The 15,919-nt window shown below is 39.3% G+C and overlaps 1 protein-coding gene across 3 annotated transcripts; it reads left to right on the forward strand.

Moving 5' to 3' along the window:
• The first annotated feature begins 1,303 nt into the window (after positions 1-1,303).
• DEPDC1 (DEP domain containing 1) lies at positions 1,304-14,514 on the forward strand. 3 transcript variants are annotated; one of them, XM_065842600.2, is made up of 12 exons: positions 1,304-1,433; positions 3,142-3,407; positions 3,977-4,127; positions 4,261-4,379; positions 4,797-4,927; positions 5,347-5,394; positions 8,226-8,366; positions 8,854-9,717; positions 10,325-10,497; positions 11,422-11,598; positions 11,876-12,061; positions 13,826-14,514. In XM_065842600.2, exons 1-12 carry the CDS (start codon positions 1,386-1,388, stop codon positions 13,964-13,966), a joined length of 2,445 nt encoding a protein of 814 aa, XP_065698672.2. In that variant the 5' UTR covers positions 1,304-1,385; the 3' UTR covers positions 13,967-14,514. The 3 variants fall into 3 exon arrangements, with proteins under 3 accessions (XP_065698672.2, XP_065698674.1, XP_065698673.2); XM_065842601.2 differs by lacking the exon at positions 1,304-1,433 and adding an exon at positions 1,549-1,753; XM_065842602.2 differs by lacking the exon at positions 8,854-9,717.
• Positions 14,515-15,919: the final 1,405 nt, after the last annotated feature.

Below are 15,919 nucleotides of genomic sequence, written 5' to 3' on the forward strand. Positions count from 1 at the left end.
CACCTCTAAAAGTTTTGAATCTAGTGAGAGGATCCACATCTTTCTTCCTCTAATCAGATGCAAAATGTAAGTAAAATAACACAGGTTCACTGAACTTTGAATTGTTTCCTATACTGACTCTAAAGTCAGGAACTGCTGACTCACCAGCAGGTGCCACAGCTCACAGATCTGAGAACAGTTATCAGCTCCTGCAACTAATTTCTTAAGCACATAAAAGCAGCATTGCCATCCCTCCTTTAGCTGGGGATGTGGCTGAGAAATTGCATTCCTCAGGGCTGCTCTAGTCCTGGGAGGCACTACTGAAGTTTTGTGTGTTTTGGTAATTTGGCTTTTTTATTTATGTTCTTTTTCCTAGGCTGCAGCTTTGGGTCTTATTGCTTAAATCCACTTGTCATGCTGGTTGTGTTTTTCTCACACTAGTGATGTTTTTATCCCTTTTATGAAAGTGTTTAAGGTATTTGTGCGTCTTTATTGGCTATAAAAGTAGTTTAAGTGATGAGTTCAAAATGTCTGAGCAAAGGATGGCTTTATCAAGATGAAATACTTGCAGGGTATTTATAGCTCCCAGGTTATAAGAATACTTGGCCTGCAGGTGCTGAGAAAGAACACTTTAGGGAAAAAAAAAAAAACAACAAACATGCAAAAGCTATGCTATTGCAATGTTTGTTAGGTTGTCTGTTAGGGCAGGGTTTTGCTGGTGTTGTTGTTGTCTAATTTGTTTGTTTTTTGGGTGGGGCACCTCTAGTATACCTGCACCTGTAAGAAATGCACGGGATGAAGCAAGGTAGCCGAAAGGAGCGTATTTACAGAAGCAGAGTGCACGCGTTGAAGCAGTTGTGTGCAAGCCATGTGCTGGCCTCCTAGGACCTAAGAAATGTACCAGCCACACCTGCCTCTGCGAGCGCTGTCTGCGAAACTGCTCTGAACGTCCAGCCACGTAACACGAGGTTTTTCCCCCGTATTTTACCCAATAAGTTTCTGAGCAGATGCGAGTTTTAAACCCGCTGTTGTATGTGTTTGTACACTCCAGCCCGCGGGACACAGCGCTCCCCGCCCGCATCCTAGGAGCGGCCATCGCCGACCGCCGGCAGGGGCTCCGTCCGTGTCACAGGGAGAAAGCAACAGCTTCAAACGGCTGTCTCTGAAGGTCTGGCGAGTGCCGCCACAGCTCTGCAGCCGCTCAGAAGGACACTGGTCGCCCCTCTTGGAGAGCAGATCCGAGACCCATAGCCTCTCCGGCCCGTCCCCTCAGGGACCAGGCAGAGCGCACGCGCCCGCCCCGTCCAATCCGCTGCCGCGGGCGGCTCGCGCAGCGAATTCAAACGGCGGGCGGCCGTTGGGCTGCGTGAGGCGGGGGGGTGGTCCGAGGGGCTGCGCCCAGAGACATGGCGGCCCGGGCGGGCGGCCCGGGGCCGTACCGAGCCACGCAGCTGGTGAGAGCGGGGACCCGGTGGTGTGCGGGGAGGGTGGGGGAGAGGCGGCTGGTGCCGCGGCGCCCGGATCTCGGCGTCACGGTTGCGACATGATATTGACTCTTCTGCCCTGGTGAGACCGCATCTGGAATATTGTGTCCAGTTCTGGGCCCCTCAGTTCCAGAAGGACAGGGAACTGCTGGAGAGTCCAGCGCAGGGCAACGAAGATGATGGAGTGAAGCATCTCCTGTGTGAGCAAAGATTGAGGGAGCTGGGGCTCTTGAGCTTGGAGAAGAGGAGACTGAGGGGTGATCTCGTTAATGTTTATAAATATATGAAGGGTGAGTGTCATGAGGATGGAGCTAGGCTCTTCTCGGTGACAACCAATGGTAGGACAAGGGGCAATGGGTACAAACTGGAACACAAAAGGTTCCACTTAAATTTGAGAAGAAACTTCTTCTCAGTGAGGGTGACAGACACTGGACCGGGCTGCCCAGGGAGGTTGTGGAGTCTCCTTCTCTGCAGACATTCAAACCCGCCTGGACACCTTCCTGTGTAACCTCATCTGGGTGTTCCTGCTCCGACAGGGGGATTGGACTGGATGAGCTTTTGAGGTCCCTTCCAACCCGTGACATTCTGTGATTCTGTGCCCCAGCCGGTCGGTTGGATGTCCGGTGTGGGGTTGTGACTGTGATCGCTGCAGGGGTCGGAGCTGGCTCTGCCCCTCATACCCGCCCGACTGCTGTCCCGCCCGAAGAGAAGCTGCTAAATTAATGTATGCTGTGATTAAGTTACAAAAGATGTATCCATCATTAACCGATTGCTATGATCAATGCTTTCTGGCCACCTGCAAAACCAGGGGATATTTCTCAAGTTTTAGATCCTTCTGCACAAAGATTGACAGAAGATTGAGTAATACATGGTTTAGAAGCAGAGTGCTTAGTTTACATTTAGCTAATGTATTTTAAGTAAGAAACTAAACAATGATAACTAACATCATTGATTATTTCTTAGTGTAGATGTATGTCAAAATTTTCAAAAGTTGTAATGCATATGCAATAACTATGTGAATATAAGCAACGCAAGAGCATCCAGTCTTTGGAGCGCTAATGGAGGATGATCCCCAGTGCTGATAAAATAAAGAATGCCGCTTAGCAGCATAATTGTCTCTGCTGCTAAGTTTATTTCTTGGTTTCACGATGGGTAAGTGCCCTCAGAGCCCAGGCAGGGACAGTGCCCCAGTCCTTGAGAACAGTGTGACAGCTCAGGATGAGGAACCTGCTGATGAGAGTATGCCATCCTATCTAAATAGGGAAGGAAGAAAATACTTTATAATTGGCTTTACATCCTCTGACAGCTGGATTCATCTTGTCTCTGAGGGCTGCTCCAAATCTGAAGGCTGTGGGTTGACAGTCCCTGAGGAAACAGTTGGTGTAAATGCTGGGTATGCACAGGCTGGGGCAATAAGACTGATTTGTGAAACTCTTGCCGCTTTTAAAGGAGGAGATAAAAACCTCAATGACATACTCATATATTTTTTTAACCCAAACTTTAATGTTTGTATATTAATGCTACTACATTATTTAGTATAAATATCAATATTTGTTAGTATTAATGTTGAGATTTCATTCATACACTTATTAACATAATATTGTTTTAATTGATAACTTACAATGATCAACTTCTAGGCTTTAATCATGCATTCTTTCCTGTTTTGTCTCCCATGCAGTGGAATGAAATTACCAAATATTTCCGAGCAGGCATGCCGTTAAGGAAACACAGGCAACATTTCAAAAAGCATGGCAGCTGTTTCACTGCCTCGGAAGCTGTGGACTGGCTCCATGAAGTGTTAAGGACTAACAGTAACTTTGGTCCTGAAGTTACCAGGCAGCAGACTGTTCAGTTACTGGGAAAGTTCCTCAAGAATCATGTAATTGAAGATATAAAAGGGAGATGGGGATCTGAAAATTTAGAAGACAATGGTGCACTATACAGGTACTGAAACAAAGACCAGTTAAGAGAGCTCTTCAGGTTGAGAACTTTATTTAAAAACCTTAATGCTCAAATTCTCAAAAGTATCTTGCTTTGGGTTAATCACTTGGACCAAAAATTAATTGCTAACACTGCTTTACTTGGCTCACTGTTTTAGTTTACTCTGCCTTGCAGTATAGACCGTATATCCTGTATGCTGAGGGCTGGTTCCATGCTTTTGTCTAGCCACGCTTTTCAACTTGTAGTAACTCTGTGCTGTGTTTACTTCTGTCCATTTTACTGAAAGTCTAAGTGGGAAACAGACCCTCCCTTTAGTTCTATAACTCACTTCTCAAACTCTGCTCTTAGTGTAAATATCCGAGTATCTTTAGCTTGTCTTTGGAATCAAGAAAAGTAGCCCAAAGCTAATTTATAATACAATAATGTTCAACAGCATTGTAAAGAAAAAAAATCACTGTTTTTCTTCCTAATTTCCTGAATCTTTTCAGGATCTTATGGAATCATAGGGTATGTGACTACTTATGTTTCTAATTTATTCCTAATACGTTTAACATCTCTCCTATTAATTACAGGTTTCCATCAACATCTCCAGTTAAACCTCTGCCAAGCTCATGTCCACAAAAAGAGAACTTGGAAAACTTACCTAGAGACAAAGAAAAACTTTTTAAACTACCACATTTATCCAGGAGAACTTTTAGAAAACATGAATTACTACAGTCTCTGGTAATAACTTATGTTTTGTACAGAATTACAGTTGCCATCCATTTTCGTCATTAAAAAAAAAAAAAAAAAAAAAACTAGCAGCAGTCATCTTAAGAGGCTTGTTTATCTTATAGTATAAACCACTCATTTTCAGGAAAATTTAGAAAATCCAAAACCTGATACAATAGAAGAAAGTAAGGAAGATGCACTGCATAGGGAGGAAATAAGCCAGGAATACGTGCAAGAAACTTGGAGAAATATCATTCTACTGCAGTAAGTAATTTATTATAATAAAGCACCTTCTCATGTATGTGCTTTGTGTATGTAATGGTCCAATCAAGCTTTTGGCTTGCACTTTTTTTTAATGTTTTTGAAATTCTGTTTTAAGTTGAATATATTATTGTTTACATATTCTTTTCAATGTATTTATTAACATTAGATTGTTGCATTTAAGAAATCCATTGAAATTTACTGGTGCTGGTGTTAAAGTATATTTTAAGTACCATAGATGCTCTTTCTTACTGTTTTTTGGTGTTTGTCCTGGGCAAAAGTCTGTCCTCAAATAGTCCTTCTGGGAGTGAGAATTTATTAAACTTATCAAGTAACAGGTGTTTGCATAGAATGAAAATAAGTTCTTTCCGTATCATTACTAGCAAACCTTTAGACAGCATCTGCTCTTCTTCCCCACAGTTTGCAAACCATCTTGGGCCTCCCGTCTCTGGACGAAGTTTTGCAGCCAACACAGATAGTTCCCGAGTACGTCATCTACAACATGACTAACACGAGCAAACATGGTGTTGTTATTTTGCAGAACAAATCAGGTATTTTTTTTTCTGTTTTTGTTTAAAGTTTCTGTATGGTATCATTACAACAAAGAATACCTAAGTAGACAGGGTTCTTAGGGACATCATTTGGAGGTGGATTTGGCAGCATTAATGATTGGACATGATGATCTTAAAGGTCTTTTCCAACCAAAATAATTCTATAATAATTACAGTAACATGTTTCGTAGTCTGTCTTTTACACTTTTTCCCGGAGTACAGTTCAGTGTATTTGTGTAGAAGGTTTTGTAGGTGTATTACATTCACTTTTAAATTACACATGTGTAGCAATATTTAAAATTAGTTTTAAATTTAATCTTTTATATTTGAGGTATTATTTAATACGTGTGCCATTATTTGTATTGGTCACTAAGTATTCTGGCTTGTGTATAAATAATGTATTTTTTTGTTTATTTTAGAAGACCTCCCTCACTGGGTGTTGTCAGCTATGAAATGCCTCGCATACTGTAAGTCACAGAATAGCTTTTATTTTCCAGGAACCTATTTTGAGGGTTCAAAGTGAAATACACTTGTATGTTAAGATCAGCTGTGATGTTTCATTTTGGAAGTTCAAATAATCTAAGTGCCCTGATGTGTGGAGAAGCCATGAAAGCAACTGTGTAAGCTTTCAGTGGAATTATGCTGTCCAAGGCTGTGAAAAAGTTAAGAACTGGGTTTTATGAGAATAATTCTTATTAACAAAGAGGCAGAGAGAAAACTTCAGTGTTTGGGCAAAACCCTTGTGTGTTTTTTTCTAATGTAGTTTTTCAGGAGTAAAAGGACTTTCCTTTTCCTGTTTCAGGCTTTGAGCTGGACTAACACAGTTCCTACATTTCATATTAACCTGGGGAGGCCAATTTGCAGGATACCAGTTGGATTTTTATTTGGCTTAAGAGAAATCAAACAAAGTTTTTCGAAAGGTTTGACATAAAAGCTTGCTTGTATCGTCAGCTTTATAGTCTACTAAATTTGTCATGAGACCAGAAAGAAGAATTGTACTCATTTGTTCCTAGATCCCGGACTTGGAGTATAGCTCCTCCAGTTCTTCCTTCTTGCCTTCCCCACCTTTTTCTCCAAACTGTCTTCAGAAAAAACTTGTACACCAAACCCTGTAAGACACCTTTCATAGTTACAGTTCAGCTGTGGAGGACAAAGACCTTAATGTTTTGCGAATCACTGTGTAGTAGATGAGATGGAATTTTAAAGTCAGACATTTCAGCTGGTAAGCATGTTTTGTGACAACTGCACTTTCATTGTCTGCAGACTGAGAGTCAGTCTGCACTCATCCCTTGTTTTTGTGTTAATGTATGAAATATCTGAAAGTGGTTACAACTTACAGAAAATTTAGAATGTCTTGTTTGTTTTCTTTGTGTATTTGTTTAAATGTAAAATTTAGAAAGGTGTGATGTTAAATCTTAACAAGAATCAGTTACGGAAGGCATCAGTGTTACCTGTACTTGAGCAGCTAGTTTGGAACTACTGGGAAAGTATTTACTATGCAGTAATACAATTAACCCAGGTTTTCACACACTGAGAGAAAAAAAAATAAATACATTCCCAGTGAACCTAATGAAGTTCAGTTTCTAATGGCTCAATGAAATGTGGATTCTGCTGCTAATAAAGGAGCAGTTTTGTTCTTCAGTGTGTGTTGTGGCAGACCTGGGTGTTACTAATATCTCCTTTACACTGCCATTGGTTTTTGTGAAATTTCACAGAATTTGGTTTTGACGCTTCCTTTGTCAGCTGTATTTGAAATTGTTACAAACAGTACAGATCACGAGTAAGTAAACTTTGCATGTTTAAGAAGCAGGCTTTGAAAAGATTCTGGAGAAGAAGAGGACAGCTAGACTGACAATTAGACTTACTCTTTTTGGTTTTTAATAAAATTGCCTCTTTAAATGGCTAACAGGGCATGCTGGAGTTAGGTGAGTGCCTCTCAAATGGAAGCTGAGATTGAGCTCTTTATGTGTGTGCTTGCCCTGCTATTTAACTCTTGCCCCTATTACTGGCAGTCGTCTTCGTTAGCTCCCCTCAAAGCCATACTACCTGTAACGTGGTTGTTTATGTCTGCATATATTTCTAGCTGTGGAGTGGAACCGTGGTAGGGCTCTGTGCAAGGTTAGTGTGACTTCACAAGTTCAGTTTGTAGGGTCTGCTCTTGTGAAAATGACCCTTGTGGGTTGTTTTTTTTCGACATGACCCTTTTTCTTCAGCTGCATTCCCAAATACACAGAGCCCCTTACCTGAAGAGCACTCTTAGGAAAAGCAGGACAGGGAAGAGCTTGGTGAGTGGATTTAAACCAAAGTGGAAAATGTAGCCGAGCACTGGTTTTTGAGCATTTCAATAGCTTAATTCCCATGTCAGTCCTGTATTTAGAACTAACAGGTCTTTATATTCATGAGATGAAAACTGCAAGCAAGCTTGATTTTATCTCTGCATCTGCCAGCTGTACAGTAACTGAAGGTGGTAGGTACTTTGCACAGTGAAAACTAAAAATACGCTGGCAGGGGAAATACTGCTTTAGTGTATTTTCAGTGTAGTGTGTGCTAATGTGATTATGGATTATAGTTTGATCATATCAAAAGTTAAATTTTCCCTAGTTCTTTGTGTAATTAAACCTGCCATCTCCTAATTCATTGGAATTGGCTTTGTAAGTTAGTTTATTTCGCTTGTAGGAGTTCAGTGAAATGTAATAACATTATGGTTAAAAGAACTCGAAAACATCAAATATTTGTACCAGACCTCTTTCATTCATTCTTTTTCTTGTCTGTAGCAACATGAGGTCAAGGTTGATTAACCAGATCTCATAGATAATTGAATTGTTTACCTGTCCCCTTCTGAAGAGAAGATCCACAATGGGAGTAGTGGTGAACAAAACTTCCACTTCAAAACTGGTCTCAGCATGAGACTCTTGATCTGGGAGCTGGAGATTTCTGTGGGAGAGTTGGGATTAGTTTGGAAATGAAGGGAAATGCTAGAATCTTGTGAATTATTTTGCTGAGGAACCTGGAAAGGGCATAAATGAGTTTTCATTTATTTTCCTGATGGGGAACAGCTTGTTGGAACTAAGCACAACTCCTCAGTGGGTATACAGAGTATTTTATACTATTTTTGCTTACAAGTGGTACAGTGCTGAATTAAACAAAATATTTGTATAATGCTGACATGATTCTTTTCTTGTGGAACAGTAATTCCTATAAGAATAAACTTATGTTGATTTTTTTAAATTATGTTTTTTAATAATGGAATTGTGAGAGTAAGTCCTTTTGTTAATTTTCTCTCTTCACCTCTTTTTAGGGCCTAGAAATAATGACATGAGCCAACCAACTTACAGTGGGTTTGAACGGGATGTGTTCAGAACAGTTGCTGATTACTTTCTCAATCTCCCCGAACCATTACTTACTTTTGAATACTATGAACTTTTTGTTAATATTTTAGGTATGTATGAGCTTAGAAATCATCAATACAACCTGTAAGTTTATATCAACAGGGGAACAAATCTGTAATTCAAAGCAGACCTTGATGCTGTAATTTAAATGGCAAGTTGAATCTGAGGAAGATCATCAATGCTGTCATTCTGTAGTACAATATTAATTGAAATGCAGTTCTGTCTCATAATGTCCTATAGCAATTGCTGTCTGAGCTAACATTCTAAATATGCATTAACCATAATTTTTAAAAATGTGCTCTTTCCTGCCTGTTCCTCACTGTTGCAGCCTGTTACCGTTGTTCTTGCATGTTGATTGCAGTTATCTTGTTGGATTGCTTTTGGACTGAGCTAAAAACCTAAGGGTTTTACTAACAGAGTCAACTATAAATGAGTGTCTTACATTTGTTGTCTTCTGTGTTCAGTCAGCAGCTTGCTTTCTGAACTTGTTCATTTTCGTACCACTTGCATCTTAACTTATTTTTCATTTTCTGATAGTTATGTGTGGCTACATCACAATTCCAAATATAAGCAGAGGAAAGCATTCTGCCCAAGATGAGGAACGTAACCCACAACCTTCAAAAATTCTTCACTTGAACTCTTTCAAGTCAACTGAGTGTCTTCTTCTAAGCCTCCTTCGCAAAGAACCTGACAAAAAAAAGAAAGAATATGAAGCTTCCAGGAAGTCTTCTTCAGAAGAGCTAACTATTCAGAAACAATGCACAAAGAAATTGCAGCAATATCAGCTGACATGTAGGCAAGGTAGTGCCGAAAATCTAATAGGGGGAAGTTGTCAAAATCTTTCAGGTTTCAGGAAGGAACAAGTTCCACCTCGAACATTTAGGACAAGATGTTACTCTTTGGAAATAATTGGAGATACTGCTTCAAATGTATGTAATAGAGGAGAATCTGATTCCCTTGGGCACAGTGATGTGAACACCACCCTGGGCACAAGAAATCGAAAACAATCACCACTGTCTGAGCATAAAGCTAATTCTGTGTTGGAGCTTGGGTTTGATAACATGTGCCAAAACCAAACCCGTGGTATCCAGAGAGTGGCTGCCTCAACTCTGCAGGATAAAGAACTGCTTAATGAAAGTTGTGGGTCGAAGCAAATATGCAGGTCTCTGAGTTTACTTGGCAAGAGGAACTCCAGAAGTTGTGCCAACATCAATGTACCCGTTGCTGAAATCACAGTAAAGCCAAAGCCTCAACTTTGTGGGCAAGGAAAACCAAATACTTCTGGTGTGGACGTCAGGACGGAGGTTTCCAATATCACCATCAATAAGAGACGCTGTAAAAGTACCACAGAACTCTCAGAATTCTCTTTCACTCACTCTTTTATGTTGACTGGCACGCAAAGTAAGATGGGTTTCTAAAGCATGTTGTATTGGCTTATTGTGTTGTCTGACTAATCTCTGCTTCCTTAATCTTTGGCACTGTTGCTCGGTTTTTTGATAACCGTATAACATGATCTGTGGGTTTTAAGAAAAAAAAATGATTCTACTACATTGCGCTGCCTAAGGGGAGCTTTTCATTCCTCTGCTAACAAATCATAGGGTGTAGTATCTTTAGAGCCTGAACTCGATGTGTCAGCATTCACCTTTTTGTTCAGGTAAGTGATGAGGAATTCTGACCTAGACACTCTCTAAGAGTGGGCAGAGAATTTACCCAGACCTGCCTCTTGGAGGAGATACATTTTTCTGGGCTTTGAAACTCATTTTTTGGAAATACTTCCAGGAATAACATTAGTGTTACTTACTAATTGTACCAGCAGTTTACCATAATGAAGCAAGTTGAAGATGACCACACACAAAAAAAGCCACATAACATTATCTATCATGTTACAACTGATTTCTATGAAATGTAGATTATCATTGAAAATAATAAAATTTCTTATACCAAGATAAAAATATCCTGAAAGTTGGTTCCAATCTTAACGACAGCTGTCTTTACAATTAACTTGTAGATCTCCTTCAGCCTCATTTAGAAAGAATTGCTGTTGAAGCGCTACAGATATGTTGTTTGTTGCTTCCACCACCAAATCGTAGAAAGATTCAGCTCCTAATGCGTATGATCGCTCGGATCAGTGAAAACGTTGATATGCCACGGCTACACGATGCAATGGGAACGCGTTCTTTGGTAAGAGAATCATAAGTGCAGCATGTCTGTTGTTTTTAAAATTGTGGCTAAAGTAATGCTGAGAACACCCGCGATATTCTGTACTTGAGGTTCTTGTCCTTGCAATTAAATAGTCACCAACGGGCAGGTTTTTTTGTCTCAAGAATACTTACAAAACTCTGACTTGTAGTAAGAACTTTTTTGTGTCCATCCTAATATATTTCAAATATTGGTGTTGCTTTTGTTTACTTTGAGAGGAGAAGGGAAATAATTTCTTAATAGAATGTGAATGACTGCTTAGTCTGATTTCTGACCCAACCACCATCTAACTTAATAGGTGTTGGCAAAGTGTCTGTGGAAAACCTAGTGTTTGTGTACGTGAAGTTGTGACAAAACTGGTTCCAAATAAGTGTATTTTCTGCCTCATGAGTTTAAAGACGAGCTTCAAAGTCTGAATTTAAGCTTTCGTTGGAATTACTAAATACTTTTGTCAAACAAGATTAGATAAAACTAAGTTACCTGCAGATGCTAATTTAATATAAGCTTGCTAAAAACTGGAAATATAGAAGCTTTAAAAATTATTTTAAAGCTATTTAAAACTGGATGTCGGTTAGGCTGACTCTGCAGGTTTTTGATCATCTCACTTGTCTCAAGATGGCTAATTGGACATTTTCTACAGGGGAAGACTTACTACCTTTCTAAAAATACGTATTTCATAACTGAAAGTACCGTTCAAAAGTGTCCAAGTCTAATGTTATAAGAAGTTACTTTTATTTCGGATAAGAAAAAAATTATAATTGGTTTTCCTCCTCTCTTGACCAGTGGTGCTGGCAAGAGGCTGCAGTGCCATTTGGTACTGGGGGTTTCCTGCTACCACTGTGTAGACTGGAAAGAAGGCAAATCCCCCTCGATGACTTGAACTAACGATCTGCTGAACACTTCCAGATGATACAGACCTTTTCTCGGTGCGTGCTGTGCTGTGCAGAAGAAGTAGATCTCGATGAGCTGCTTTCCACACGGTTGGTTTCATTTCTAATGGACCATCAGCAAGAAATATTTAAAGTACCAACTTACCTGCAGGTTGCAGTGCGAGATCACCTGGAATATGTGAAGATGTCTCAGGTTGGTGGCATGAGAGAAGTTTAAATTAATTTGCTGATTACAGAATATTTGTTACTTCTGAAAGTGGGATGGGAAAACTGCAAATAAAACCACTGTTTTGAACGCAGAATTGCATTAAACTGTTGGTGTAGTCATAAATATTAGCTACATTATAAAGTTTTGCAGCTTATGATGTTGTTCTAAGTTAGTGTGCTTGGGTGTTTGTTAGCTTCTTACTGAAATAGTGATACATGATGATTTGCAAATACCCAGACCCCTTCTTCAACTTCTGTTTCAGTGCAAATATCCAAAGGAAGAAATTTGTGCCATATTACCAACATATTCATACTGCAAACAAATAACTCCTCAGGAGTTTGAGGAACAAAAGGTTTCTACCTCTCAAGCTGCAGTGGCAGAGCTCTTGGAGAACATTATCAAAGATAAAAACTTGTCTGTGAAAGACAAAAAGAAAAAGCTAAAACAGGTAAGAAATGTGGTGGATAATTCTTTTAATTCTGACAAGGCCTTTGAGGGAAGGATCTCAATCCCTGGGACAGACTCAGAGCAGACTGGAGACAGAGGAATGCTGGGTTTTCCCCGGAGGGCTGTTAAGTGTATTTGAATTGTGTGCTCTGATTGGGATTTTAAAGACAGGTCTAATACCACATTTCAGGCAGCAGCAGCAGCATTCAAACAATGATTTGAAACCCATGTAATGTTATCCCAAGATTCTGCTTTCTGTTCCATCATGTGTGGTAGAATTACAGCGTGGTTTCTCATACACTGGCTCTACAAGTTAATAATTAAAATGCACTGGAAAGACTTAAAATCAATGAATGATAAAATCATCAATTTTTGCTTTAAGGGGTCAAACTCTATCTGTTCTCAACTCTAAATATTCTTTTCTGAGGATTTAGCTTTGTGTTTTGTAACGTGTATATTGCTAAGATTATCTGGTACTTCTATGGCCTATTACTAAAGCTAAAATACAGCAAATCTGACAGGATTTAATACTTGAGGGTTTTTCTTTTTTAGAAAATCTTTGGCAAGTATTTCTGAGCAATTGAATAGTATTGTACTTGTCCTGGAATCTCCTAAGCAAGTCTTGTGACTCAAATTTGAAAAAGGAGCTTTTCGGAGCAAGTACGTTTCTTTCTCTTTGCCCTCTCCCCGCTTCTGAAATACTGACTTTCATACATGTTGTGAAAACTTTCTGGTCCCATAAAAGTGAAGGGTGGACTTTTAAGTTCATTAAAAGAGTAATTAATTACAGTTGATTTAAAACTTGGAGGAAACAAGCGGTAAAGAGTGACACATAGCAGCATGTTAAGCAGGTGAAATGGGGAGGAAGGAAATAAAACTCAAATCCTCTAACAGCAAAACTCGAAGTACATACTTGCACTCTTGATGGGTTCCCACTGAAGTACAGCTCATACTGTAAGGACCACATGTTAGCAAAGGTTATTTTTAAAATTCACAGAGCTTTACCATTGTAGTCCTGTCGTTTGTGCTGGGATAGCTAGTGGTGTGATAAATTACAGCTTTTCAGAGTGATTATTCAGTTTAGATACTTATAATTGGGGAAAACTAAACATGTGGCACTTTTTAGAGGGTCATGTCCAACTTGGGTTGTCACCAGGATTTAGCAATGGTGTCATGTTCCATAGGCTGAATCAATCAGCAGAAAGCCTTGGCTGGTGCATAGATGTATTTACCGTTATTCATTCCTTCCTGAGACTTTTCATAATAAAAGGGCAAAATGTCAGAAATATGTCTCTGAAGCCAGGTATTTTTGTTTAATTGTATATCTGCGGGAATTGAAAAATTACTCCATTGGTTGAGTAGTAAGCTCTCCTGAGAGATTACCTTCAAAATATGCTGAATTTTGGCTTCCGTGTAGATAAAACGTATTTATTGTTCTTGAAAGCCAGCTTTCCAAGCATGAACAGAATATCCACTGATGCTGCATTGATGGTGCAGCTCCATGTGGGTGCTGCCTGGCCTGGCTGGGGGACAGCACTGTCCTGGTCACAGCAGCTGAGATTCCTTGGGAATAAAGCGAGACCAGAAGCTTTTCTCATTTCAACAGGAGATAAAGTGCCTGACAAAGCTTCCATTTCACTCTTTGCCGATAGTTCTGCTGCTCCTGCTGGTCCACATCCTTCCCAAGAGATTCTTGCTCAAGTCCTGCACAGCTGGAGGTTTGGTGGAGTCTATTTTATTTTATTTTTGCTTTTGTGTTTTCCAGTTCCAGAAGGAATACCCTCTAATCTACCAGAACAGATTTCCAACAACAGAAAATGAAGCGATGCTATTTGAAAACAAACCTACCATCAAACAACCCATGCTTAGCCTAAGGAAACCAAGATTTCGTAGCCTAAGATATTAATTTCACTGCACTTCAGCTACTTATTTATTTGATGGATGGACGTATGAATGATTTACCACAGGGCACGTGTTACAGAAATTTGAATGTGGCTGTGTGCGTAAAAGGAAGAAATGTTTACATGGACACTATGCTGAAAGGTGCCAAAACTTTTATTTTGGTGCAGATAACTTTTGAGTGATTGCAAAGAGAGAAATAAATATTTATCTGTTTACAAATTATTACAATATGTTATGCTCAGTAACATAAGTGTGAAAATGAGCGTGAAGCCGTTAGTAACCAAAAATTTATATATGGTTTTCATATGGGAAACTAATGATATGCATATTGTTATTTTTTAAATGGTCAGGAATTTGTGCCTTTTATTATAGTTTGTGTAGGTTGTTAAGTGTCTGTATGTTGTGAATAAGTGCCTTCTGTATATTCTCAAAAAACTTGTCTTTAAACTAAACAATGTTCTCTAAATTTGGGACTAATTTAAAAGTTGGTTCTGTCATTTCCAAGGGAGCTGGAAATTCACCATAAATAAAAGATTATCTGATTCCATACAATACTTGCGTTCAGCTCATCTGTAAAATTCACATAAGCTTTTGTATATTTATATTCAAATTCTTAGGTATGTTTCTGACATTTTCGTGGGAAATTTATTTTGGATCTATTGGTATACATCTCGAAATACTGGAAGTGATGGATTATGCACCAAGTGACAACAAATAGAATCAAAATACATTGGATTTCCCTGTTTTATCCACAGAGTTAGAGGTTTGTTTATCAATGCTGATGGGACCAAAGAGTATAAATCTGTCTATTTGTGTGAAAGAACAACTCAAAGTAAGTGTTTTTGTAAGGAAATCCTGGTTTAATATTTAAACTGATGTGCTGATGAGGGAAGCAGGTGCCAGGGGGAGGGTGCAGCTGAGAGTGGGGAGATCAGCAGATAATTAATGCAGCTAGTATGTTAATTTGCCATAAGGCAGCTACAAGTCCTTAGACAAAATGAGGCCACAATATAAAATGTTGCTTCTAGATAAGTTTTAAACTATGTGCCTATTTTGACTGTGTTTGCAGAAAAACGGAAGGGCTGTACTGGAAGAAGATATGTTTGGAGTCCGACTTTGTTTTCACCTGAAGGTTTTATTTATTAAGCAGTTTCTTCCTTATGGAATCAGATATTTTGGAGAGCTGTTTTTCCCTCGTGTGAGCAGTTCCAATGGCTGTTACCTTGTTTGGTGGTCTGAGTTCTGAGCCACTAGGACAATAAACTGAATCATCATTGCATCTGCACATCCAGACCCTTACAGTAGTTTTTATAAAACTGTTGTCAAAACAACTCTCGACTACTCAACTCTTTACCTGGTTTCGGAATCCTTCTGGCATCTCATGGGTCTTGTACAAGTTCATGTACCATATCACATCCATTGGAGGTATGAATGAATGTCTTATTGGAGGATTGTCACACTGGTATTTGACATTTTAGCACATAACTGCAACCATGAGACTGCACTTCAGTTCTCTCAAGCTGTTCTCCCTGGAAAAATGAGGCAAAAGCACCTTTCTGTTCTGCATCTGACAGAAAATTGTACATAAAGATACACAAGTATATATATGAAATCAGTCTTATAATTGGCTTTATGGCTGATAGCTTTCTGATAACTGGAGTATATCTGGCATAATACCTATTTTGCAATATATCATTTTGCTCTCTTCCTTAGAAGGAGAAAGGCTTGGTAAATGAGAAACCAAGATTAGCCCAGTTCTAGCCAGTATTAGTGATGCTTTAATGTCCTGTAGATAAGGCTTGTGTGAAAGGTGACAGATGTTCATCCTCCGTGAGGCCTGGTTGTAAAACTCCTTTAAAAAATCCAGTACCTGCCTAAACTTGCTTCTCATTTTTCTCAACCTGTTAAACTGTTGCGTAAATGCTTTATTTATGTATGTGGTCCAGTTAAGTAACCT

Source organism: Patagioenas fasciata, chromosome 6, assembly GCF_037038585.1.
Source record: "Patagioenas fasciata isolate bPatFas1 chromosome 6, bPatFas1.hap1, whole genome shotgun sequence".
Lineage (NCBI taxonomy): Eukaryota > Metazoa > Chordata > Aves > Columbiformes > Columbidae > Patagioenas > Patagioenas fasciata.